The sequence below is a fragment of the Coturnix japonica genome, chromosome 1, assembly GCF_001577835.2.
Source record: "Coturnix japonica isolate 7356 chromosome 1, Coturnix japonica 2.1, whole genome shotgun sequence".
NCBI classification, from domain to species: domain Eukaryota; kingdom Metazoa; phylum Chordata; class Aves; order Galliformes; family Phasianidae; genus Coturnix; species Coturnix japonica.
This window is the reverse complement of record NC_029516.1, coordinates 145,451,279-145,477,392: the sequence shown is the minus strand read 5'-3', so window position 1 is coordinate 145,477,392 and position 26,114 is coordinate 145,451,279. Positions and strand designations below refer to the sequence as shown.

Here is a 26,114-nt window from a genome sequence, read left to right as displayed (position 1 = left end):
TTTTAACAGAAATTATATTAAGTTCAGTGCTTTGTTTGTCTGAAGACAGGAAGACAGAATTTCTAGATATTGTGACAAGTTCAAACAAATCAACAACGTAAGACTGAACTCCTTAAAAGAAAGATTAGGAATGTATTATCTTGTTCCGAAAAAAATAAGACAGGCTCAAGAAAAGCTGCATTCATTCTAGAATGTCTTAGACTCACATCATCTCAAGATGCTCTATTGAAAATACGGCTAAATTAAAAGCAACAAAACCCCAAGTGTTTACTTTTACTTTTCTAGGATAAATCTCTGATCTTTCATCAAACTTGAGTACCAGATTATATCCATCAGTTATACGAAGTGGTTTCCCACGCTCTGCAGTATGTAAAGTTCTGGGTTCTTTGTTTATTTTTTAGTCTGACACAAAAGACTTAGTCCTTGTTTTTGTCCAAATGCATTTATAGTTTGAAACCGGAAACTATACTGCCTGTAGTCAGATAAATAGAATGGGCTGAAAATAAACAACAATCAACATAACTGTTCCTTTAAGTGGTACCTTACGGGGTAGAATTCAGATGTGCTCTGTAGTCATTATTTAAATATCAGTATGTTATGTGCCAGACAAGCACCTGCCAAATATTCTTCCTTGGGCCAATTCCTAGAAGTGAATTAAATTATCTTTCACCTGTCTTTCTGGCTCTGGATTATTTGACTTTCAGTTTAATAATGACAAATTCCATATGGTCTTTTTGTCCACTGCAGACATTTCAGAAATAAAAAAATAAGAAAAACGAGGTATAATTAATATCCTTAGTGTGATTGTATCTGCTTTTTAAATTATGAAGTGTATTTAAATATCAAAAGATAATGCATTCTGCTTACAAAATGAAGACTTCTGTTTTTCTTTAAGGTTAATGAATTTTTTTTCTTTAATAGTATTGCTATGTAAATAAACTTTTTTTTCTGAGACCACTAGGCTAGGAGCCACTGGCAACAGTCAATCTGGATTCCTGAGTCTTAGATAAAACACAGCTAACGAAATAATGTTCTGCAGATTATCTAGGAAAGCTAAAAAACATCCATGCCCTCACTGCAACTTTATGCAGAGGAGTATTTCTACTGACTGAGTATGATTTCTGGGAGTTTACGCATAAGTCCCACGCTCTAATTTCGGAGAAATACTATTCCATGAAATAACTGATTAACTTCCTTTTACTTCATGGATACAACACCACTTTTGAAATATTTTAGTGAATGACAGCTTAAACTATTCTAGCTAAAGTACTAAGAAAACCAAGACAAAAAGAAGGAATGCAAAAGGTTATATAATTTGGTGTCATAAATATTTAACATTTTAAATGTTCTACAATCTCTGCTTTCAAACAAAGCACGTAAGAGTTTTAAAATTCTGGCATTATTGTTCATAAGGTTTATAAAATCACCGCATTGAAAAATATAATCAAATTTTAAATAAATATAAGAAACTTTAAAATGGCAGAAGAGCTTTGCAACATAAGTAGTGTTTCATGGTGTAATAATCATGTAAACCTTAACAAGTTACCAATACTGTTTTAGTATTCCCCTTGTGAAGAAAATAGAAAATATCACAGCAGTCTTTTGAAAACACAGATCAACTACATAAGCTAAGTTAAAAAGAGCATGCAATTCATGAACATGGTTCATTACCATGGTTACAGGCTTTCAGCACAGGCCTCTGTGTAGCTGGACTGAGATTTTGTGGTATGTCTGCAAAAGCAAGAAAACAAAAGAAAATAAACACCTCTTTGAAAGTTACTTGGAGTGTTGTACATAAGCAAGCAGAAATATTTGAAAGTTAGATATTTCTAGGGAAAAAGCTACAGTGAAATAAACTGGTGAGTTGGCAGGACACGAGGACTTTACCTCCTGTATACAGTGTTTATTATTATAAATCCCTAAAATTTAAAGTTTACATTTCTATATGGAAAAGCCTTAACAATGAGGCTACAATGAGTTGAGGACATAGATCTCCAGAACACTACAGGCAGCAGCAAAATAGCCTGAACAACCCTGATAGATAGATATTGCTGCAAGAAAGAATGAAATTCCAAAGCCTTTAGACTGCTGGACCCATAATAATTTTAGCTTTATTCACAAAATAAAATGTAAAACAGAATATTCACCTTTAGGCTTTGGTGTTCTTTTCCTTCGATCTCGAAAAGCTGCGCCTGACTGCAAGGCCTCCAAAAGACTGTCCATCACTCCAGTCTCCTCACCTTCTGTAAGAGAAAGGAAAGGAACCCTCTGGGTAACCACAGTGATATCAAAGCATACATAATAACAATAAGAACAACAATAATTTGTGGTAGTACTCAAATCAGTTATTTGAAACGTAATCAGAATTTTAACATTCAGAACATTGCTCTCTCACAACTAAACAGAACAGATTTGGTCTTCCATCAATTGCGCTATGGCAAATTTTATTTCATTCATTTCACATTCCTTTTTCTCAACCACAGTTTTAAATGAAATGTCATTTCACTCATATTTTCATTTCAGTATCCTTTTGCAAGTGCAAATAATCAGTTTCATGTCAGCTTTCGAGAGCTGTCCCTTAAGTGATTCGCTATATTAGACAAAAGAGATCATTTCAGTTATTGTTATAAAAAGTTGAAATTGTTTCTCAGTGGGAAGCTGAAGGGAAAATATTGGACAAAATAGGATATAAAATGATATCCTTAGGTAGCTTTAATCAAAAGCCATTTTCTTTCTATACTTAATGACTTGTGGTCAATATTGATGTAGTCCAGGAAAATACTTCTCATCATATTACACATGTGGGTATAATAACCCCCTGAAAGAATTAAGAATGTTACCATGATGTTATAGTTAAACACAAGCATTAAAAACATTACTTATATTTCCTCAAATAAATATATCAGAAATCTTAGATATTTCAACCTAATTCATCCTTTGTCTCTACAACTGTGAGGACAAAAAAAACCCCACAACCCTATGGATTTCCTATACAATGAGAAATCTCCACAGAGCAATAAAGAACTAACTACATGACAGAAATCTCATTATGTCACACAAGGCTAAACTCTCAAGGTCAACATACACCTTGGATTTAGTCAGACGCATCACACAATTTTCCAGATAAGATTAACAGTGAAGACATTTCTACTCTCAAAATTTGAGCTTTGTTGTCCACCCAAAAAATGTCATTAAATATTAAAAAAATAATAATAATAAAAAAATCTTTGTTTTTTAAAAAATCTATAGAAATACAAATATAACCATATTTAAAGCTCACAACAGATGTTCTGTATGATTGATCAAAATGAAATGACATTTTCACAAACATGTTTTGCTTGTGATTGCACCCACTCTTTAATTTTTGCTAATTCTATACAAGTTCTTGTGTTTAAGGAATTATTTTGATTTCGTTTTTTGATTTTATTAAATATATTCCATTAAGAATAACATTCTTCTTTGTAGTATTTCATCATCTACTACTTCAAAATGCTGGTCCTCAAAGTGATGAAACTATAATCTGAGAACACCCTTACTTTTTCTCTTTTCTCTATAGGCTCAACTACTGGACTTAAAGAACTAAACATATGGAGAAATAATGGAAAAATAGCAAATATTTTATAACATTGCATAACACTGATCCCCATTTATTTTTTATGCAGTGTGTGGCAGATATGGAACATAAGCAAAGGCTGAAATACAGATTTTTTTCTTGCATTGAATTTAGTGTAATATACTTTAACACAATGAAGTTTCCTCTCTCATAAGGAAACAAAGCTGGTGAGGGGTCAGGAGCACAGGTCATATGAGGAGAGGCTGAAGGAGCTGGGAATGTTCAGTCCAGAGAAGAGGAGGCTCAGGGGAGACCTTATTGATCTCTATAACTTCCTAAATGGAGGTTGTAGTGAGCTGGGGGTCAGCCTCATCTCTTGTGTCATTAGTGATAGGACTAGAGGGAATGGTTTCAAGCTACAGCAGGGGAGATTCAAGCTGGACATTAGGAAATATTACTTCTCAGAAAGGGTGGTCAGGCACTGGAATGGACTGCCCAGGGAGGTGGTGGAGTCACTGACCCTGGGGGTATTCAAGGAACAACTGGATGTTGTGTTGAGGGACATGGTTTAGTGGGAGCTATTGGTAACAGGTGAACCGTTGGACCGGAGGATCTTTTAGGTCTTTTCCAACCTTGGTGATTCTATGATTCTATGATTCTACGACCAGCGGACCAGTACGACAACTAACTTATTTAAAAATATTATTCAGATTGCATATTCACCTTCTTGGTGTTCTTTGTTGTTGTTCTGTTAACTTTCTGTCTGATCTTATGCAATTCATTAATATTCACATCTCAAATGAAAACGCTCACTAAGCATTTCAGTTTAAAGTGACGCTTGAAGAACAAACCATTATTAGTTATATTAAGGAATGTGAATGTTGGAGAAAAGTTTATAATCGTTTTGGGTAGTAACAATTCAAAAAAGCCTCAATAATATTACAGTCTCCAAAATAATACCATTACTGTTTATGAAAGAAGAGTTCATAAACTTTGTTTTAGGTAGTTGTAATAACAACAACGAAATTGCTTTCAATTCAGTTTCAGCATGTCACCTTTTTTACTTTTTAAGCCTTTCTAAGACTATTATGGATTGCACAGCTATTTCAAAAACATAACAGTTTTCAGTAGGAAAAAAAAAAAAGCAACAAAAAACTGCATAATCTGTTATACAATAAAAAAGCCAACTGAATAAAAAATATTACATATTTTAAATAATGGAATGGAAATACTGCAAAACCAACTCTTTGTTGCATAGCTGGAACATATTTAAGGGTACTATCTGTTTTTCTTTCTTATCTGAAATACACTGCAGCCAGAAATCGGCTAATGTTTTCATTGACATTCAGAACAGTTAATAGAAGAATAAATGGCACATATAAAAACTGAATTAAAAAAGGAACACCTCTAGTAATTTTATAGAATATGCAGATTTATTGAAGAAAAATTAATGACTGCAAATAAAAGTACTCAAAGTTGCTATTCTGTACTAAAACATGCAGAATGCTTGTTTTTCAAACTTCTGCATCTTCAGTCAGGCTCCAAACGCTGCTTTTTGAAGCCTAAATCAGCAGTTGATTATAACACCTTCTATGAGGCTGTGTAGCTAGCTATGATTACCCATACTGTTATCATCACTCTAGTCTGTTAGTAATAGGTAATAAATTACATTAATCTCCCTATTCTGAATCTGTTTTGCCTGTGATGGTAATTGGTGCATGATCTCTCTGTCCTGACCTATGACCCTTTTTTCATCATCTTTTCTCCTCCTCTTCTTTTGAGGAGGAGAGGTGAGAGAGCAGTGTGGTGGAGGCTGCCTGTCAGTGTGAAACCACAACATCTTCATACTTCACAAATGCAACAGAAGGAAAAGGGTGCAAGAACTCAGATGATGCTCATCAAGTTATCTGAAATAACAAAGATTTGATAGAATATTTGAAGTAAATCCAGGTATCATGGCAGCACTCTAACTTTTATATAATTCAAAAATAAACTTGTATCACTGAAGCTACTGGATTTGTTCTTCTTGTCTGAATAATCAAGTCCTTGTCTTCAGCAGTTTGCACAATAAAATATATTGTCAAATATATTGTGCTCAGTTCTCTATGATGTGGAATTTAATTCCTTATAGGTTTAACTATGCCATGTCTTTCCCTATAACGTAATAGATCTTCTGAAGCAAATGAATACCAGCCTTGGGACAACAGCACAGATTGCCCAGATTATTCACACAAAGCTAAGCATGAAAGAAAAAGATACAACTTAAAATACTCTTAAGCATTGATTAGAGAGAGATGTAAGAAAAAAACCCTGTCAGCAGCGGAAAATAAATATATTTTTTCTCTTTCAAGTGCTACAATCTGTTTGCTTGAATAATGATCAACCATAAGAGTACATCCCACAGAGCAGTGCCCAACTGATTAAAGGTCTCTCTATATGAGTAAAAACTGAAGGGCCAAATATTACAAGAGTAAAGTTCTAGCAATGCTGTAGTGTTTGATAACTTAATCTCCGGAGAGCAGAACATGGAGAGTGAGATAATTGAAGTCATCAACGCAGGGGTGAGCTTCAGAGTTTGGAACTGGTTCCATTTTTTTTCAGTTCTATAAAGATTCTCAGGAAATAAGATTATGTAAAATATTGATACTACTGACACATAACTTTCTGGGCCTCTCAGACTTATGCATGAACAGGGTCGGAGCCCTTATGAAGGCTCATATGGTCAATGCAAAAATACAAGAAAATACCAGAAAAATAAATGTTTCAAAATGTGCATTATTGTGACCTCCTAAACTGTGACTCCTTACTCCAGCAAAATTCAGATACAATCTTACACAGAAATTGTTGGTGGATGTGAAGGTTAGCTTTCTCCAGGAAATGGTGGAGATTCAGTAATGCTGCATGGATTAGAGCAATAACTCATAACACAACGTAAGTGATCCTTTGACCCTAATCAACTCCTGAAAGAATGTTACAATACAAGACGAAAAGAAAAAGCTGAAATAGCTGTCAAATATGCCTTTAATGGCCCGGCTGAAAGGGCAGTTCCCTTTCCTGTTATAATTAAAAAGTGTTAAAGTCAAATTCTGCCAGGAATGATGCTATTTTATTGTCTTTCCTCAGAGGCAACTTCAGGAAAAAAAAAAACATACCTACCAGTTCTTCCCAAAACTACAGGTATATACCTCACAGGAATCACAGAAACAGTCTAGTTCAGTTTCTTACTGATGCCCAACACGAAGCAATAATTCTGTGCTAGTACTTCAAAGACCTAGAAATTATACTGTTATTATACGATTTCACCTAATGACTGAATCGTATCGTAGCATCATAGAATGGCTTGGGTTGGAAGGCAGGGCTGCCAACCTCCACATTTAATGGAGCCACCAGGCTGCCCAGGGCCCCATTCAACCTGGCCTTGAACACATCCAGCCTTTCTGGGCAGCCTGTTCCAGCACCTCACCACTCTCTTGGTAAAGAACTTCCCCCTGATATCCAACCTAAATCTTCCCTCCTTCAACTTAAAACCAAAGAATGAAATCATCTTATTCTCAAACTTTGTGGGAAAAAAAGTGTAAAATTATGTTCATTGCAATTCTACAGATTGCATTTTTTCTGTGACAACAGAAGATAGTCACTGTAAATCCCCTTTCCGCTGATGTTATCAGGAATCAATCACATTGATTCTAGATCCAATAAAGAGTTTGCCACAGCAAGATTTTCTGAGAGAATCACAAGAAGATTTCCTGTGGGAAATTGGGCTTAGAGAAGAATAAACTGAATGCCAAGCCTTTGAAGGGATGAACCCTGAGACTTGGTACTGAAGCCAATATTGTAACATCTTCCTTAACAATCTGGATGATGAGACAGAGAGCACCTTTAGCAAATCTACATACAGTGCAAAATCCAGAGTAACGGCTGATTAGCGAGATGGCTGTGTTACCACTCAGGGGGACCTTAAATGATGGAGAAATGGGAAGACAGGATTTTTATGAAATGCAAAAAAGGAAAATGGAAAAAAATGAGTCATCAGTGTGCCTCTGTGGCAAAGAAAGCCAAGGAAGAATACTGCCAGCTATTCAAGGCAGCTGGTGATCTCAGTGCTGGTGAGACAAATTAAAATTACATTTAACCATCTTTTTTTTTTTTTTTTTTTTTTTTGACTGTAGTCAAACAATAAAACAAGTGCCCTGTAACTACAATGGAAACTCTAAATATGGCTATATTAAAAAGCAGTTTACTTTTCTATTAAATCATTGGAGACCAAAAATAAAAGTCTGAAAATAAAAAGGTTTACCTCTATATAATACCTACTAATGTGTTTCATTACATTATTCGACTATTCAGAAAGTCAATTTAATGGCACAAAATTCTAATGACCCACTTTCTTTTCATTTTATTCTTTTCAGCAGAAAAACAGAACTGCTAAATTAATCTAAATGCTAAGTTTTAGTTACTTCTATTTAATTACTTACAATTAAACAGATCATGTTTAAGCACTGTTATCTGAGATTAAGATCTGGTGAAGATGTGATTGGACAGCTAATAGAACAAAGCTACATACAAAGAAGTCAGTCAAATTTTCACTGTTCATGTATGATTTCACTGTTTTCTTTACACGTTACAGCTCAACTCAAATGACACTGACAAGAAAGACTGCAATCAATCTGTCTTTCAGACCAACTAAGAACAAGTACTTCCAGTGCTGATGTTTGAGAGAGTAAAAACTAAATAAAAACAAATGAAAAAGATCTATAAGCAGAGACTTGCCAATTACGATTGCATTCAGAAAGCAGTTAGAACCACTCTATTTGCATTCTTATGTGAAATTAGCTTCAGATATTCTATATGTGGGGATGTCTATGAACATCTGTTTCTTTGTTACGGTTTGCCTCTGAAGGAGTTCATTGACTACAGAGGAAGACATTACTATTGCCATTCCAATTTATAAACAACTAATAAATCAGAAAATATAAACAATGATCACTCACTCTGACAGCTGTGTTACAGAGATGAGAGACTGAAGGAACTTTAAAAGTTACTTATTTCTCACTTGTGGAGTTAGAACATTCTGACTGGTGACACAGTTGAGATTAGACACAGGAAATCTTCCATGCAGCTTTGGGCAGACAAGGCCCTTTCTGTTTAGAAGCTCTAAGTGTACAAGAATAGCAGGGAGGATCAGCTCAAAGGATGAGCTACCCCTGCATTTCTTGGCAGCCAACAGCAAACATCTTTAAAGAGGTCAAGATAAACATACTTTAATATCTAAGATAAAATATGTAAGGATGCTGTCTTGGTTTCTAGCAGTTTATGATTCAGAGACTTGTATTTGCATTTAACAGTTTTCAATAAATAGAAGCTGCTAGAGAAATTAAGTGACTTTTGTTAGCTTCAGAATACAAATATTTTGGTATGCAATAACAACACTGTACTTCTGCAAAACCACTGCTGCACTGCTTGGTGAAGATAAGTGTCACAGTGAACAGGCTAGAAACAGAAGCAACAACAGACTCAGTGTGAAAGAAGAGTCAAAGACACAATCTTCTCTTCTGCCAGCTTTCCAACTATGGCAGAAAAGGTCCTGGGCTTTTTTTACAGCCTTAAGACTAAGGAAATAAAAATTATGCTTTGGTAATTATATTGGTTCCTTCTCTTCATTGTCACTGGAAAGCGCACACTTTTGATGATTAAGGGGAAAAAAAACAAACAACAACAACAAAAAAAAACGACTGGAAGAATAACAGGCATTTACATGTAGTTCAAGTGAGAGATTAGAGAGGACTCTAATATGTCCCTGCTTATGGAGGAGATGAGGGACAGTATTTGGAGTAAGAATTATAGAATCACAGAATCAACAAGTTTGGAACAAATCTAATTGTCTAGTCCAATCATCCAATATTAAACAGGACAGGCCCCAGTGTCCTGGAAATGTCTGCTCAAACAAAAAAACTGCTATCTGTATATCTGCAAAATGTTAGAGCTATAAGTTCCAAAGCTGGCTCCAGAGATTCCCACTGTTTTTAAACGTAAACCATTTAAAGTTTCAAGCATTTTATACACATTTGTTTAGAAATCTTACTGCTATAACATAAATGACAAGTCCTGTGAGAACAGAAGTCAACAAAGATATGTCTGTAGATAATTTTTTAAAGAGTGCTGTTTGTTTTGACTACTTCTTTCACTCAAAATGTGCTGTTATTTATTTTTTCCCATGCCAGTATAGAAACATGAATTTCCCAAATGCCATTCAGCTACTATCTCCATAGGTTTCACTTCTAAGTAAAATTTGAAGGGAAAAAATAAAATAAAATTGTTTCTGCTAAACCTTTTTTATTTTTTTATTGTTTTTATTTTTTTTGGAGCTTAGTACAAATATGTCATACAAATGAACAGAAACTGCTGCATTCTGAGCCTATGGATTACTAGCAAGTGCATAAACTACTTACTGTATGTTTCAGAAGATTAAGCACCTTTGAGATCTTGTTAGAATATAACTTGTGACTACTACTACCAGTGTGCCAGTTTGTTTTTAACTAATATACACTCTGATCAGTACTATTCATTTTTGTACTACAAGTATCTAATTCCCTGAATGTCCTACACTGTGAGTTCCAATGAGGTTTTGCTGTATCTCAACTTTTGATGTGGCCTCTGAAGATGTACTGCACATTGTTTTTCAGGCTTTTTTTTTTTTTTCTTTTTTCTTTTTAATGAAACATACCTGCATATTTATCAAGTACAAACATGACAAATATTCTTGAGGGAACATCTGCTTTCAATAATTTACGCTTTTCTGCCAAGGCAATACAGTTGCAGCTAAAAAACAAGCTCCCTGCTTAGTGGCATATCAGCTATGTCTTCCTTCCTATGGATTCATGGTCAGTTTTTGTCACATCTTGTTCCTCATTCATGGATCTTCTTTCCTTTTTCTTCTTCCTTTCCTTACTTCCTTCCTTTCAAGTGGTATAAAGCTAATCACATCTAGATTCCAACTTTGTCATGAGCTTACTGTTAACTGCCCACAGAGTATTAATATTAGCAACTAACTAGAAAACGACATACAGTCCCATCATTCCTTCTGCTTAAGTCCTTATGAATAAATTTAAAAAACAAAAATGTTACCTTGTTGAAGAGGACACACATAAGTATCAGTGGTGCAACCAAAAAGTCAGGGCACAAGTAAAAAGTATTATCAATGGTAGGGAAATTCTGAAAGAGAAAACACCCTAGAGAGACCCTAAACAAAATACTTGTTGCATATTAATGTCATACCCTCAGGATTTCTGCATATATAGGATTATTAGAACTTTTGCCTGCTTAACAGTAACTTTAATTGCACAAAACGTATGTACCAAAATACATCCAAACTAGCAATAATCCTGCAGTCACCCAGAACTTGAGGTTTCTGCAGAAAATCACCCCACAGACAACAGATAACTAACATATGTTAGAAATCACTGATGGCATTTCAACTGTTATGGATCAGAAACTGAATTTTATAATATGCAACACCTCAGAGGGAAGGAACACCATTAAGAACTATTGATTCTCCATTCCTAGTGAGATAAAATTAATAAAATGAAGGCCTGATGAACTAGTCAGGGAAAATAGGGCCTTTGAGGGTATTAATATAGGGAGTGTTGCTGTTTTTTAGTTTTATTTGATGGAATCAGAATTTTAATTACTTAATTGAGTTTACAGTTTTCATTGTTTAAACTGTTAGTACTGGGATACTCAGTGCCTTCTTGTTTTGCAGAGCACTTCTCAAATAATGAAAATATTCATATTTTGCAATGTAGCTGACAGTAATAAAGAAGAATCAAAGCATAAAACACTCCTAGCAAATCTGTGAAATATCTGACTCCTCTTTTTTACTAAACCAGGTAAGCAACACAAAAGGTGCTGAAAAAAGAAATGCTGTAAAATTGACTTCAAATTAAGCTATAACTCTCTAAATCAACTGAAACATGAATTTAAACCCAGTTTCTTGTGCTAAAAGCAAAACTGAGAAACAGCAATGAAAACAAACTAAACATCAGATTTCCCATATAGAATATTAAGAAATCATTTGGACGCCACTTCACTGCTTTAGCATAAGAAAGGGCATCCTTTGTAAATAACCACTGATTAAAGTGTGACTTGTTATTTAAATAGTATTCAAGGAAAGACACGATGAAGATGCCACAATGATGGAGTCCTCAATTACATTACAATAAATTTAGCTGGTGTTATCGCAGTTATAGGATTCTTTACACTGTGATAAGATCAAAATAATTGATTGATGTGCTTTCTGCTGAGAATCTGAACAGCACAAGAAAGCATGTATCTGAATGCTAATAGTATGAAGACAAGTGATATTTACAATATTTACATAACGATCCCGTTCTACAAGTTATTCACCTTTGTAACCATAGTATGTGATAGTTTATACTGTCATCATAGGTGCAAGTGAAGCAAAGCAATGTTCCATGTGGCCTTTAAGTTAGGATGGAGCTCAGAGAAAAACATGGATCTTGCATCTATATTATGTGAACTTAAGCGTTAGCCTTTTATAACAGGGAAGCATTTGAGATATGATCATTAGGCCACAGAAGTATTATTATCTAAGTTGTAGAGATGCAGAATGTTAGCAAACTAAAGTATGCAAGGATTTGGATATGGCAATGGGCTAAGTTGCAAAAAGACATACACACACACCCAAAAAATAATACTTGCAAGAGAATAAACCAAACAATTCCATATAAATAACAAAAATCTACAGTCTTATTAGCACAAGTTTGAATTTAAATTATAAAGTTTAATTTTTTTCAAAATATTCTTAAGATCCTAAATATACTTTACAAATTAGAAAATATGAATGTATTTATAGCTTAAATATAAAATAATCAAAGCAAAAGCTTTATGAAGAAGTATCACACCCTACATTATCTAATTTTATACAGTGACCATATAAATGCTGAACTTGGTGTAACGTATTTCAAAGGCAGTCTGATGCAGAAGTATGGATAACAGCATGTAAGGTACAATCTACATGTCAGTTATCATTCGTGTATTAAAGACAAAACAAAGGCTAAGAAGACAAAGTTCAGGAGAAGACCGGTCTATTGCAGGACCACCTCAGTTCTCATGTTTGAACTGTGTCAGTTGCTACTGATGAGATGACTGCATGCACCTGTAACTTACAAATCAGAATTATCTTACATTTGGGATCACACTCCTTTTAAGTTAATACAGTCAATGTAGTGCTAGAAAAACCTGGAATGTGACTGATGGATACAGTCCTAGTGTGCTGTATGCAATTTTATGCTCAATTAAAGTATATGATAGGTAAAATCCATATTTTTCTTACATAGTTAAGATCTTACATTTTTCTGAAGGCAAAAAAAAGTCAGTAATATTCTCCAAATATTTAACTTTTTTTTAGCATTATATAAGTCACTTATTCATGACATGAGTTGCCTCATGCAGCAGAAGGTAATACCATAGACAAGACAACCTTACTCTTCAAGTAAATCTCAAAAGCAGGTGGGAGATGAAGTAATCCAAAGGACTTCAAGAACAAAGGAGAATCTAGACTTAAGCATCTATGTTGTAAACAAGACCAGTGGTTAATAAAAGAAATTAAGGATGATGATATAAACCCAGTTTAAGTGCTGGATAGCACTTCAGGCCTTGAATTAATGGGCACACTCTTAAATCTGGAGCTCCAGAATTGTAAACACACAGTAACTGAAAAATGCATAACTTAAAGCATGGGAAAAGACTGCTCTAATATTTAAGAAAAGAACTGGCAGCTAAGTACGAAAAAGAATCAGATGAAGGCACTGCTACAGCCTGGGAATTTACCCTCTGAAGGACTATACGTTGTGCAATCTAAGGATAAGAGAAGGGTTGGGAGCTGTCTAGAAACAAAGGCAGCATGCTAGAACGTGAGTAGGGAGAGACAGAGAAAACAGAAGAGAAAAAAATATATATTCAATTCTGTCTTCTCTTGATGAAGGGTGCTCAAATTTGTTTGCATCATCTCGACAGCAATCAATGGTAGCTTATCACTACTAGCTATACAAAATAGTTCTATGTTTTTGGCTTTTTTCTTTTTTTTACTCACATCAGACTTAGAGTACAAATATTAAGGACTGCCTGCTTGGATACATAGTGATTGAAAGTAAAAAATAATTTGTAGTGATAATGAAAGATAATATCTAAGGATAAGCATCAGTCTAATAAAGTTCTGCTTCAACATTTAGTAGAAACAGTTAAGAAAGTCAGAAGTGGCATATAGCACAGTAATACATAGGCATCCTTAATCTTCATGTCATTTGCAGTTAAAACAAGATGTTATTGAAAATTTAAAGTAGAGATGCAGAATACACTATGATCTGTTCAGTTAAAAAAATGCCTTAAAGAATCAGTCAGTACATACAGACTATTCTCAAATATGCCTCTGTTTAAATGCAATGCTTCATTCACACAACATTTGAAATAATGTTCCTACAAATCCAATATCTGATCTAGAAACCCTATAAAGAAGTGAAATGTAGCAGAAAATCAGTTACTCCACATTGTCACCCTTAGATAAGAGTGTTTATGTATTTGGACAGAGGGAGGGCCTGGTTAGATGACTCAGCAGGTCAGATGTAAACATTTAGTGATTGATTCACAGGTTCTTAAAGAGTAGACAGACTTTCAGTGAACAAGCTGTGAGTAGGAAAACAGTAGGAAAAAAAAAAAAAGTTTTTTTTCTTTTTTAAGTCTTTGCTATTCTTAGTAAATATGGTTGCAATAAAACTGCCAAAGCAAAAAAAACAAACAACCTACCCTTCCCCCAAAGCTCCCACTTTTCATATCATTGTTGCAGTACTTCCTGACAAATAAATCTACCGTAAGTGCTTTCCACTGCCAGAATTTGGGTTTTCTAATAGACTTTTAAAATGACAATTCAAAGTGACAAGCATAAGAAACCTCACAAAGAGCTCTGCAGAACAACGACAAAAAGAAACCAACAACAGCAATGCCCAATTTAGCAAACATCAGCTCCAATACATTTATAGTTTCAGGTGACTCCAACATTCTATTTTCCCATTTGATGACGGATTTTAAGTAGCTGCTAACAAAGGAAAGATTTCTCTTTCTGTACATGTACGTGATCTAATAAAACAAACAAACAGAAAATCTACTAGCAGACAAAGTAGCTATTTACTCAATGACTTAGCTGATTTCTGGATGACAAATACATATAGTTCTCAGCCACAGCAGCTGAAGGAGTGGGTTTAGTTACCAGAGGCCTATATACACGTGGTCATATGACTCAGAAGTCTGTAACACTGGAACCTGTTTCACAGAAAGTTTCAACACAAATACAGGAAAAATGAGACTGAGAAGAACTTTAGTTTTCCCAAAAGGATTATCAATTGTATATCCAAAGCACTATCAGTCATTTCTACGCCATGTCCTAGAGAAGAATAACTAAACTTTTTTGAAACAGTTCCAACCATGCAGAATAAAGCCACTATTTCTACCTTTTCTCAAATCTTCTATGCTACATTATTTAACCTTTAAAAGAATGTCACATTTACTTCTAAAAAAAATTACATTTCTTTGTTTTAAGGAGAGTCTCTAGGTTTCTATCTTAATAGAAAACTTTAGTATCACACCTCAAGGCACACACCTATTCTGGATATTAGTGAAACGTGGAATAGACAGATAATCATTTATTCCAAACGCGTGAATCAAGGTTTGAGTGGGGAACTGTGTAACAAGATCTGCTCAGAAAAAATGAAAGTAGCTCATGATAATTTACACTGAAAGTCGTATATCATTCTGAAGGATTCCAGAAGCTCAATCTCAGATAAAATATAGCAGTATAGAGAATCATCAGAGATCTTCTTTACTAACAGGGAATTTACAGTGTCTGTAGTCCCTTGGTACAAAAGACAACAGAGAATAAATGAATAACTTTAAAAATGAATGGATGAGGTTACTTTGAAGGTGTTTCAATAGGGACCTGTTGGAATAACAACTGATGTATTCAAAGAAGAATCCATAGTACTTCAGACTGGGCTTATTCTCTTAAAAGAACAAAACGAATATGTAATCTTAGTTAAAAGAAATAAAAATGGCTTTATGACTTGGAGAATATTTATTCTCAGGTAACAAAACAGCTTCTCAGCATGACTGAACTTATTTGTGATTCAAGGTATACCAACCTTCACGCCAACCTTACAACCTTCCATATTACTCACCTGTTTTCATTTCTAACAAACGCTTTTTCTTTTGTTGCCTCTCCTGTTTTTCTTTTTCTGCTTTCTCCTTAGCTATTTTAGCACGTCTCTGTTTTTCTTCTGCTTCTCTCCTTCTTATATTCTCCTTTACTGCTTGCTGTCCAAAAAAAAAAAAAAAAAAAAAAAAAAAGGGTTGCATTAAAACTGAACTCTTAGCAAAAAGAAAGCTGAGCTTAAAAACAAAGAAAACTTAAAAATTCAAACTTTAAAATATTCTTACTAATATTATTTATGGAATATTTGACAAAGTTATTGTTCAGAAAGGCTACAGACGTAGATGCTCTTGGCATACCAAGGTTTAGATCTTCTGGGATGCAGGTATTGGGCTCTCTTGTGCTTTCCTGGATCATTTGTGACTTTTAAGTATTTGCATAGTACAAAAGATAAATGCTCTAGCATCTAGGAAACAATTGTTAATGTCTTCTTCTGTGTGTATGCTTTCACTACAGTACTGATTCAGACTTTTCTGTCATTTTTGCTGCAAAATCCAGTAGCAATAGGAGCAAGGGGTTTCTGTCCTTCTGTGATTAGTATGCTGTTTTGCACTTAAGAGTTGCTGATACAAAGAATCTTTTGCTTTCTCCTACACACGCTACTGCAGGAACATTCTAACCACTATAGAAGAAGGGAAAATATTACAATTGCTTCACATTATTTCAGACAGCAGTTTTTCTCGAGGAAAGGAGTGAGCCTACATCCAGCTCTATGAAAGCACAGGTTTACAGAGATTTCAGATAAATAAGATGCTGCAGTAAGTGTATTGGGAACTTATCTGCAGGCATTACAACACTGTAGGTAAGGTGCTTCACCCATATTTTGGGTATGGCCAAGCAAATAAATGTACCCTAGATTTGATAGAGTGTTAATGTTAGCTGCTACAGCTAACACTGAAGTACAAAGTACATTCCAGCATTAGCTGTTAACTTGAAATCTGTGGCTTCAGATTTTATAAAGCTTAGTTTACATTAACTGAAAAATACAGAAGTATTCTAGGAAAATAAAAGTGTATTTAAATTGTTAGCTTTGCTCAACAACAGAGATAACACAACTTAATCTTCCCATGTGTAGCAATGACTAAAGCTGTATGTTTGTTTTAGAATATGTAAGAATCCAATAATGGCTTAGCAGTAAGTTTAAACATCTTTTCAGCTAAGTTTTCCAAACACCTTCCATTTCTGTCAGTACTCAAAACCAATTCTAAACAGTTCTGAAAATCAGGCCTCAGGTGTCTCACACTAGGCATCTCAAAAATCTTTTCCAAATAGACTAAAACCTGAGCAACTACTCAATATTTTGTTTAGTGTCGTTGAATGATAAGTGGTTTCATGCCTAATCTACACACCCTCTTCATATAGCCTTCAAATTGTGCTCTGCAAGACAGAATTATTAATTTTCCTCAAGGTTTCTTCCATCATGCTCATCAATAACAACTAGCTGTTTCAAAACATTAATGAATCTATCTTTTTTAATGCAGCTGTGAAGTAGTGTCTTAGTATCTGTGGTAGTTCTATGGACACAGAAAGCAAGTACAGGGAAATTAAGATAAAGGACAACAGTACTTTGTATCACCAATTCAAGATGAATTTGTGCACTTAAAATTCTTATTCCACAACATTTACATAGAAGGTGTGGCTTAAAAATTACAAATTAAATTAATACCACTATTTTGTAATATTTAGAATTTTTGAAATCAGTTTCCTGGGTTTCACATTAGGAACTGAACAAGATAGGAAAATATAAGTGGTATCTGTATTTGAAAAGACAGACATACGGAATCACAGTTGGTTGGAAAAGATCTTCAAGACAATTAAGTTCAAAAATCAACCTGACCTTCCAAATCCCATCACTAAACAATGTCCCTTAGTGTCATGTCCGCATATCTCTTAAATACCTCCAGGGCTGCGGGCGCTACCACTTCTCTGCTCAGCTTGTTCCAACGCTTGATCACCCTCTCCAAGAAGAAACTGTTCCTAGTGCCCAATCTAAACATTTCCTGGCACATCTTGAGACTAAGTCTTCACTACTATCACTTGCAACCTTAAAAAAGAGACCCTCTTTAGTGCTATCTCTTTCAAGATAGTTGCAGAGTGACAAGGTTTCTCCTCAGCTTCCTGCTCTCCAGGCTAGTCAACCTCAGTTCCTTCAGCTGCTCCTTGGAACACTTGTTTTCTAGTCCCTACCCCAGCCTCATCACTCTCTTCTGCACGCACTTGAGCAACTCAATATTTTTCTTGAAAACAGGATATGAAGCATGGTCTCATTAGTGCTGCATACATGAGGATAGCCACTCAGGCCAGGATGAGATCGGCCTTCTTGATCACCTGAGCATCCTGCTGGCTCATGTTCAGCCAGTCATCGACCAGAACCTCCTGGCCCTTTTCTGATAGGAAAGTTTTCAGCCACTATTCCGAAATTCTATGTCTCTGCATGGAATTGTCACAACCCAAGTGCAGGATCCAGATCCAGCGCTTATCTTTGTCATGCAACATGTAACTTGCTGAGCAAAGTTATTTTGATTGAAGATGGCTCCTTCTAGAATTTTGGTCATTAAACTCTGCAGCAGCAGAGACTTGATAATCTTTACACATCTTAATAACTCTGCTAAATTTGTGTTCCATTTTAAGTTCTTTCCTCAAAATAGAAGGACAAAGGAATTTCAAACCAAGTTTCAATATATACAGAAGGAGAATTTTTCCTGACTACACCCTCTGACATGTCTAAAAGCATTAAGAAAAAAATAAAAAATGACAAAAAACAATCTGAACTAGGAAACATAGGAGCAACTTGAATATATTTTAATAAATGTTACGCTGCAATAAGGAGATTGGAGAATGAGAAACCTAATCTTTCTACAGACCAACAGGAGAGTTCGATCACTGCACCAGCCTACACCACAAAGCTCATTCTCATTTCCTTCCTGCAGGAGCATGGCTTACAAATTAAACCACGTAATCAGAAGTAGCCAGAAATATAACAGAGAATGACAACAAAAAACACAGAAAATCAAAAAACTCTCCCTGGCCCCCACAACCTTACCAATTTGAGACTGTGATACTGTGACTGTGATAATTATAAATAACCAAGGCAGACATCCTCAATAATCCTAAACAGAAGCTATAAGGAAGCATTTCAGACTTCCATAGATTTGTTTTGGGATTTGAAATTGAGGGTTATGCCAGTTTTGAGTCTGTATTCTGAAGTATATCATCAAATTAATCCTTCTTCCAGAAGAAGTACACTGGCAATGATAAAAGAACTTGCAATATTTTTTGGAGAACAGCTGATTATCCTGAAATTCGCCAAGACAGTTGTTTGTAGGCATATATAATGAGCACCAAATATTTAAAGAAATACTCTGGTAGGAAATTTCTACTTCACTTTTAAGAAGGAACTCTTGTTAAAAATCTGAAATCATATTTTGGTAGAACAAAGAATAATAAAAATGCCACATTGAGATAAAATAATAATTATTATTAGTATTTATAAACATAATGAAAATGTGTTGGGACTCCAAAAAATCCTAAAAAAAAAATAGATTTCTGAAAAACGTTAAACTTCTATGCTGATCTGTTGTTGCAGTACTTGTGAAAGTTTATATATCATGTTTACACATACTGGTTGCAGGATGATGCCCTGTGGCATAAGAAAGATTGAACTAACCTCATAATCTATGACTGTTTTAGCTAACTCTAAAGCAAAGATCTACTAACTTTAAGTGAGTTTGAATTATGCTTTTGACGGTGTACTGAGCTTTATACATGAAAAGCTGTCTAAAATTAAGCTGCATCAGTCTACTGGCTGCTTCCCACAGATAATAAAAACATTAAAAACTATGAAATAATTCTTAGCTACTTCTCCTTAAAAGACCATCCCTTTAAAAGGCAAAACAAAAAAGATTTTCAAACACATAAAAAGCAAACTCTTAGAGAATGTTATCATTGAATAAAATAAAGTTTTCGATTTGGACTTTGTATGGGAAAAGAATACACAGAATGACAGCTATTTTTTATTTTTAAGTAAATAACAAGCATCTTTTAAAAAGAGAAAGCAGATTTAAGAAAGGTGGAGTTTCTTTTTTTTTTTCTATTTAGGTTATAAATAAACATAAGATGTTCAGTTTTAAATTACATTCATTGTTATTAAAAAAAAACCATTTCTTTCAGAAAGAAATAAACCAAAAATAATAACTCAAAATCTAACTATAATAACTTAGTAGAATTTAGGATGAACAAAGAAAAATTTCTGTTATGCACATCAGACTCTGTTTGAGGCAGAAGAAAATTATTTTACTTTCCTCAAGAATTTAAAAACTGCAAAAGCAATTTTTAAGAAATGGTAGGGAATAAATAAACAGGCCGTACCATGAACATCATCCTGAAGTTGTTTAAGTCGGTTAAAAACTCCTCCACAGAAACTTTCTTCAGATCAATTGCGTAATACCCCATCACGTTCTGATATAGTTTTTCCATGTTCTCATGCATCCGTGAAAGTTTCTGAAAATCTTCTTTAGCATGAACTAGAAAGCTGTATGAGGCTGTTAAGGCTGCAAGAGTACTAAGCAAATCCATTCAAATCCACAGTTTTTAACTTAGCATAGATCTGTATTGCATACGCATTTTTCACTTCCATTAAATGAAGTGTCAAGGTAATTCCAAGTATTTTCTGTGTATATTAATACTCTAGATAAATCAAGATATGTTCTTCAAAAATCTCCCAAATAAACCTGCCACAAAACAACCCACCATCAGCCAGTAATACACTTGACTCAATCTAATAAAATAGTTCCCAAAGCTGTTGGTGGGAACAACTTGAGCATATTCCCTTTCTCTCCTCCAGAAACTAATTTGAATTTTCATTTGAGAACATACGCACAATTATCTTTAAGGTCAAACACGTAATTCAGTTTAAGTAAATTAGGGACTCATGAAAAAACATATAAATTATGTATCTAACTTTACTGAAATGCATGCTGTTCTGCCACATAGATAAAAGCAAAGTGAAATTTAGATATCAATAACTAACTGAAATACTTTGGCATGTCCAGAAATATTCTAATTACTACCTTAAATACAGTAAAAATAGGAATATCAATAAACAACAGTTTTAAAATAATAAATACAAATAATAATAATAATAATAAACAACAAAAAACCCTCATCCTAATAGCTTTCTAGAATGTTAATATAGCAACAGTATTGTTTCCATTTTTATTTCTGGTGGCTGGATCAGATATTTATGTTTTCTAAGGCTATTTACAATTCCAATACAATTTTAATTAAATTAGAGGTGAAAGCAATGGAACTACTTCCAAAAAAAGATAGACAACCTATAAAAAGAACCAAAGTACTGCACTGCAAATGAAATCAAATAAAAAAATATCTCTTCATTCATGACTTGATCGTATAGTTATCAAAGCTTGAAGAAGAAATACTGCATGTGGGTCTGTGGGACAATTTCATACAGTATTTACTTAAGTGAAAAAACAACTAAACAAATATGTTGTGTTCTCTTCATCCTGCTGAAAAGAATGTAAAAGATAAAAAAATGACAACTTCACCTTTTCTTCCACTGCCCACCGCAATTAATATAAAAGAGAATTACCTGTGTATTTTATACCACAAATACATACGCTACTTGCCATTTTATTTTTATGAAGAATGGGATTTTTAATTAGGTGAATTAAAAACTAAGAAATAGAAATTTGTCCACCCTGCTGTTTCAGAATGATAGGAACAACTCGCTAGTGGGTGATTATTTTTACTCTTCAAATTTTATACCATGTACTTTTTTAGTCTTACATAGAGACTGCGTCCCACTTGATTTTCACTATGTCTTTACAGTTTGCTACAGTTAGTTTTAAAACCTTCTTCTGCTTATTTCTCAACATGCACAAAACCTACTGGTGGGATAGCAAGTAGGTGAGAGATCAGTATGCAGCAGCTGCCCAAATATTAAGGGGAAAAAAAGAAAAAGAATTATGAATAACAAAGCAAGGCACAAGCACACATTATGACCACCTAAAGAAATGTCAGGAGTTTAAAAAAGAAAAGCCCTGACACAGTGGAAAACAAAAGTCAATGTTAAGTCAAGGAAAATGTTTTTGCATCTCAATCAGTTTTAATAATATACTTATAGGTACAGCTTAGATCATCAACAGAACTTAGGTAGAAATAACTACTTCATTTTCTGAGATGGTTTATTTCTATAGCTTGGAATGCTAAAGGAATACCAGATAAACTGGTTTTGTTGACAATAGGTATAAATGCCACATATCAAACATGCCAGTAACTTTCTTCAGTGTTCTAGGAAGACAAAAACATAGAAAAATAAAATGTATGTTTAAAGTTGTAAATTAATGATATGCCAGTATACATTAAAAAGGAAACTTCTGAAAAGAATCATCTGAGATATTCTATAATATGTAAGCACAATTACAAGTATGCTAATAGCATCTACATAGTGTGCTTATATTAAACTTTTGGAACTGACTACCCTCAAATACATGCTGCAAAATTTTAAACTCAAAATGCAACATTCTGGAAAGATGTGCTACTATGCAGTATTTCATTCCATCACACAGAGAATTCTGAAATTTTTATTTTCTTTCTGGTGTGCTAGGGGATACCCTTAGCTCTTGGCATTCTACTGAGACTGTTCTTCAATTTAGGTATTTTTAATAAGTCCTCTTCCTTTTTTTCCCTTAAATACATCTTTTGTTAGCCAGCACTAGCTAAACTGGAGGCAACAGGGAATACTACTGAGCACGGCAATCCCAGCTGTAATTATTATGAACAGGTTGATATGTATGCATTATCAGCTACACGATTCATTGGCTTTGGATGAATGAAGACAGAAGTACTGCAAAGCTGCAACACAGGTGGGAGGAAAAGAAAATCAAGAAGTTAGTTATTTGTTAACTTTTTCTGAAATGGCTTCACTTCATGGACAGCCTTTTTGAACTCCTGGGACTACAGATCATCATTCTAGTCATTACTGGAGCAGAAAAACAATGTGGGGCTGAAATGAGTAATATCTGTGGTGGAATTTTCATGTACTATCTATTTGGTCTTGCATATTCATTGCAGCTTTTTTCATAGTGGACTGCTTGTCTTAAAACTGCACTAATTTTAATATATTATGCTATGTAAAATACAAATATAGTGAAGCGTATCAAGACACATAAAATCAGCTGCTACTCTGTAGTAGATAAGAAATTATGTTACTACAACAAACATTTTCTCAGAAGATCGTGTATTCATTGCGTATGACTTTTTGACAAATTAACCCATGTATTAAATGTAGGCAATCCAAAAAGGAATATGAGCCTGCATAAGTACAATAGATTAATAGGTGCACAGATGCTGTATGTATTTCACCAGAATCTTCAAAATGGAACTGCAACTGTCATTATATAAGCCAGCAACAGCCTCTGTAAAAACACAGCAATTTTTTCAAAGATTGGTGTAAATAGATTGGGGTCACTTAAAACCAGGATTTCAATGAACAATTTTTATTTATTTATTTATTTATGTTAAGGCCAAAGGGAGTGAATACTGCAGGGCTCCCGTGAGAATTTCTCACATGAAGCTCTTGGGGAAATAGTTGCAATTATCTGAAAAATTCATGTCACAGACTTCATTTTATATACATAGAAAGAATCAACGGCAAAATTCCTTCTCTGAATATAGTAGTTCAAAAAAGACATACTAATGTTTAGACTTTTAAATTAGTATCTTCTGACGAGTATTTGACTAATAATTCCTTTTCCTTGACTTACTCACTCCATCTTACTTCTATATTAAACATAATACTAAGACAAATTGACATACATTTGTATCACAGCGTGTATATCCCTTGTATTTATGAACAAAACCAGTGTTAATGAGTCTGAGGTCCAGACTAGATAGAAAACATATAAAATAATTACACAATTCAAGTTAAATTTACATTGTTTGCCCAAACCCTATTAATTACATGACCACATAGTCAACATCATTATCCTTTCTGAAAGACTGACATGCAGTCCTTTTTCACCTGACCAGCTCTGGTCTTGTAATCTTCCAAATCCCTTAGGATCCTAGGATGTCTTATTTGTTCACAATGCACAGAAGAAATTTCAAATGATATGGCTGGTTGGTTAACCAATAGCTTAGAGGCAGCATGTATTTTCTTCTTTTCAGTAGAACTGGGTTTCTTATACCTCACTTGAATCAGGGTAAGTGCTATTCTTTCCTTCTCTTAACAAAGTAACTTAAACAACAAGGAAAAAAAAAAATACAGGAAAAAAACAACAACAAGGAACTGATCAAAAAGAAAGGATTGTATTCCTAGCTGAATCGACCAACTTACTATCTCTAAAGTATTAGTTCCATAAACTTTTGTGAAAATCATCATTAGAAATACATTCAGTGGTTAAACAGGATAAATTTTGACAAGAGTTTCTCAACTGCTACTTAGAAAATCATTAGATGTGAGCTGGACTGATACAGAAGATGTTGACTAAAATACTTAATTAAGCTTTCAACATGTAATTTAAATTCTCTTCATAAACCCACTAAATTTTCATTTTGAACATACAAATGTATTTTGTTAACTGTACTTTTTTTTTGAACATTACACTGAATGAATTTAATAATATAAATCAATATCAATTCAATATTATCTGACTGTCCTAATTAAAGCAAACAAATGAACTACAATAATTACTATAATTTCTTTTCAGCTAATATACATAAGATGACTGACAAACTAGCGCAATTTAATATATAAGAGAAATATTCATAATTACAGACTTTGTCAATAAAAGGGTGCACCAACTGTGCATATATCTGACTTCCTGAAGAAACAAGAATGCTAATCAGTTCATTAGGGACCTTTGGGTTGTGATATTTTGTGACAGGATGTAATAGCCTGCTTGTCCATGAAGCCTAATTGTACTCAAGATGAAAAATTATTTCCAACAAAGCACCATCCTTCCTTTTTCAGATTTCCTACTGGTTTCTCTTTATGAACTGCATGCCTTTCAAGACTTCAGCATCATTCAGCTTTCCTTGTCATAGGAATAAAGTTAAGACACGTTCAGGCTTCATCATGCTGTGTAGGATTATCTAACCTTTACATCAAACCTTTTTTGCTTCGTAATTTATTTAAGCTCCCGCTTTTCTAAAAGTGAGTTTCTTTAATTAGTGTATTCACTGAAATTACTAGAAACCAAATGCAACTTTACCATTCCAGAATTACTGCCCCTCTACTGAAAGAGGCATTAGGTGAAGGCAAACTACTCCCATTCATAATATTTTCTGTTCAAAATCTTGTTTGAATTGCCTAACATAATGAAATATGTAGGGTAGATGGTTTTATTTGCACTGATTTATTCTGACTATGATAAAATATTCATCTCAGTTGTTTCTGACAGCAATCAATACCTGATGATTGGATAAACAAAAATGAAATAGGATAAGTGTAGCATGATAAGTCAACTTATGTAGCATTTAGCTTCTAACAATCTTCAGGTTACTGATTTTATGAGCTAAAGCTACCTCTGGACTAATGTGTTTAACCTCCAGACATAGTATCTTTAGCTGACTATCTAAGCCTTAAATGAAATTCATTTAAGTTGTCATCCTCTAACACATCTTGAAAGTAAATGATACAGTTTAATTGTCTGCTGCATGAGTAAACATTCCTGCTAGTATGTTATAATCTGTGAAGTAGGATTTTATGCCTAATTATTAACAAGAAATAATAAATACCTTCCTAATTTTCCTGTTCCATGGTATATAAATTTACAAGTATTTTTTTTAATAATTCTCATTTATTTTTCCAGCTTCAGAGTCCTAATCCATTTAAACATTCTTCATGCCTACTGCTGATCACTGTTGTCACCCTTCTTTACCACATCAATAGGCGTATAATATGCTTCTGAAGATGAGGTGATGGAAGTACTTGAGATGTAAGAATACTATTTGTTTTTACAGCAACTTATTTATGCTTTCTGATTGTTCTTAAATACAGCTGTTCTCAAGAACTCATAACATTCTTCTGCTAGATGCATTACTTGATAGTCACTCAAATGCATTTGTCTACATGTTTGTATATAATAGTATCTGCTTTTTGGCATGAGTTTTTCAATTTTATTTTTTAACTAGATATTATTCCAGAATAAATAGCCATTCTACTATTCCCTTGAGAAATCTGTTTCCTTGGAAGACTTCGTTAACCCATCTTGTTGAAAAACACATGGATATTCAGTTATGCTCCGCTGAATGTCTCACATA

General features: G+C 34.0%; 1 protein-coding gene across 2 annotated transcripts in view; it reads right to left on the bottom strand.

Annotated features, from left to right (window-relative positions):
• The window catches only part of DIAPH3 (diaphanous related formin 3), a 211,247-nt gene that overhangs the window by 55,246 nt on the left and 129,887 nt on the right, over positions 1–26,114 (bottom strand). For both annotated transcript variants that reach the window (XM_015851688.2, XM_015851687.2), the window contains 4 exons: positions 20,199–20,363; positions 15,799–15,934; positions 2,148–2,243; positions 1,672–1,731 (listed from right to left, as the gene is read on the bottom strand). In XM_015851688.2, coding sequence (XP_015707174.1) covers positions 1,672–1,731; positions 2,148–2,243; positions 15,799–15,934; positions 20,199–20,363 — 457 coding nt within the window. The remainder of the gene's footprint in view (positions 1–1,671; positions 1,732–2,147; positions 2,244–15,798; positions 15,935–20,198; positions 20,364–26,114) is intronic.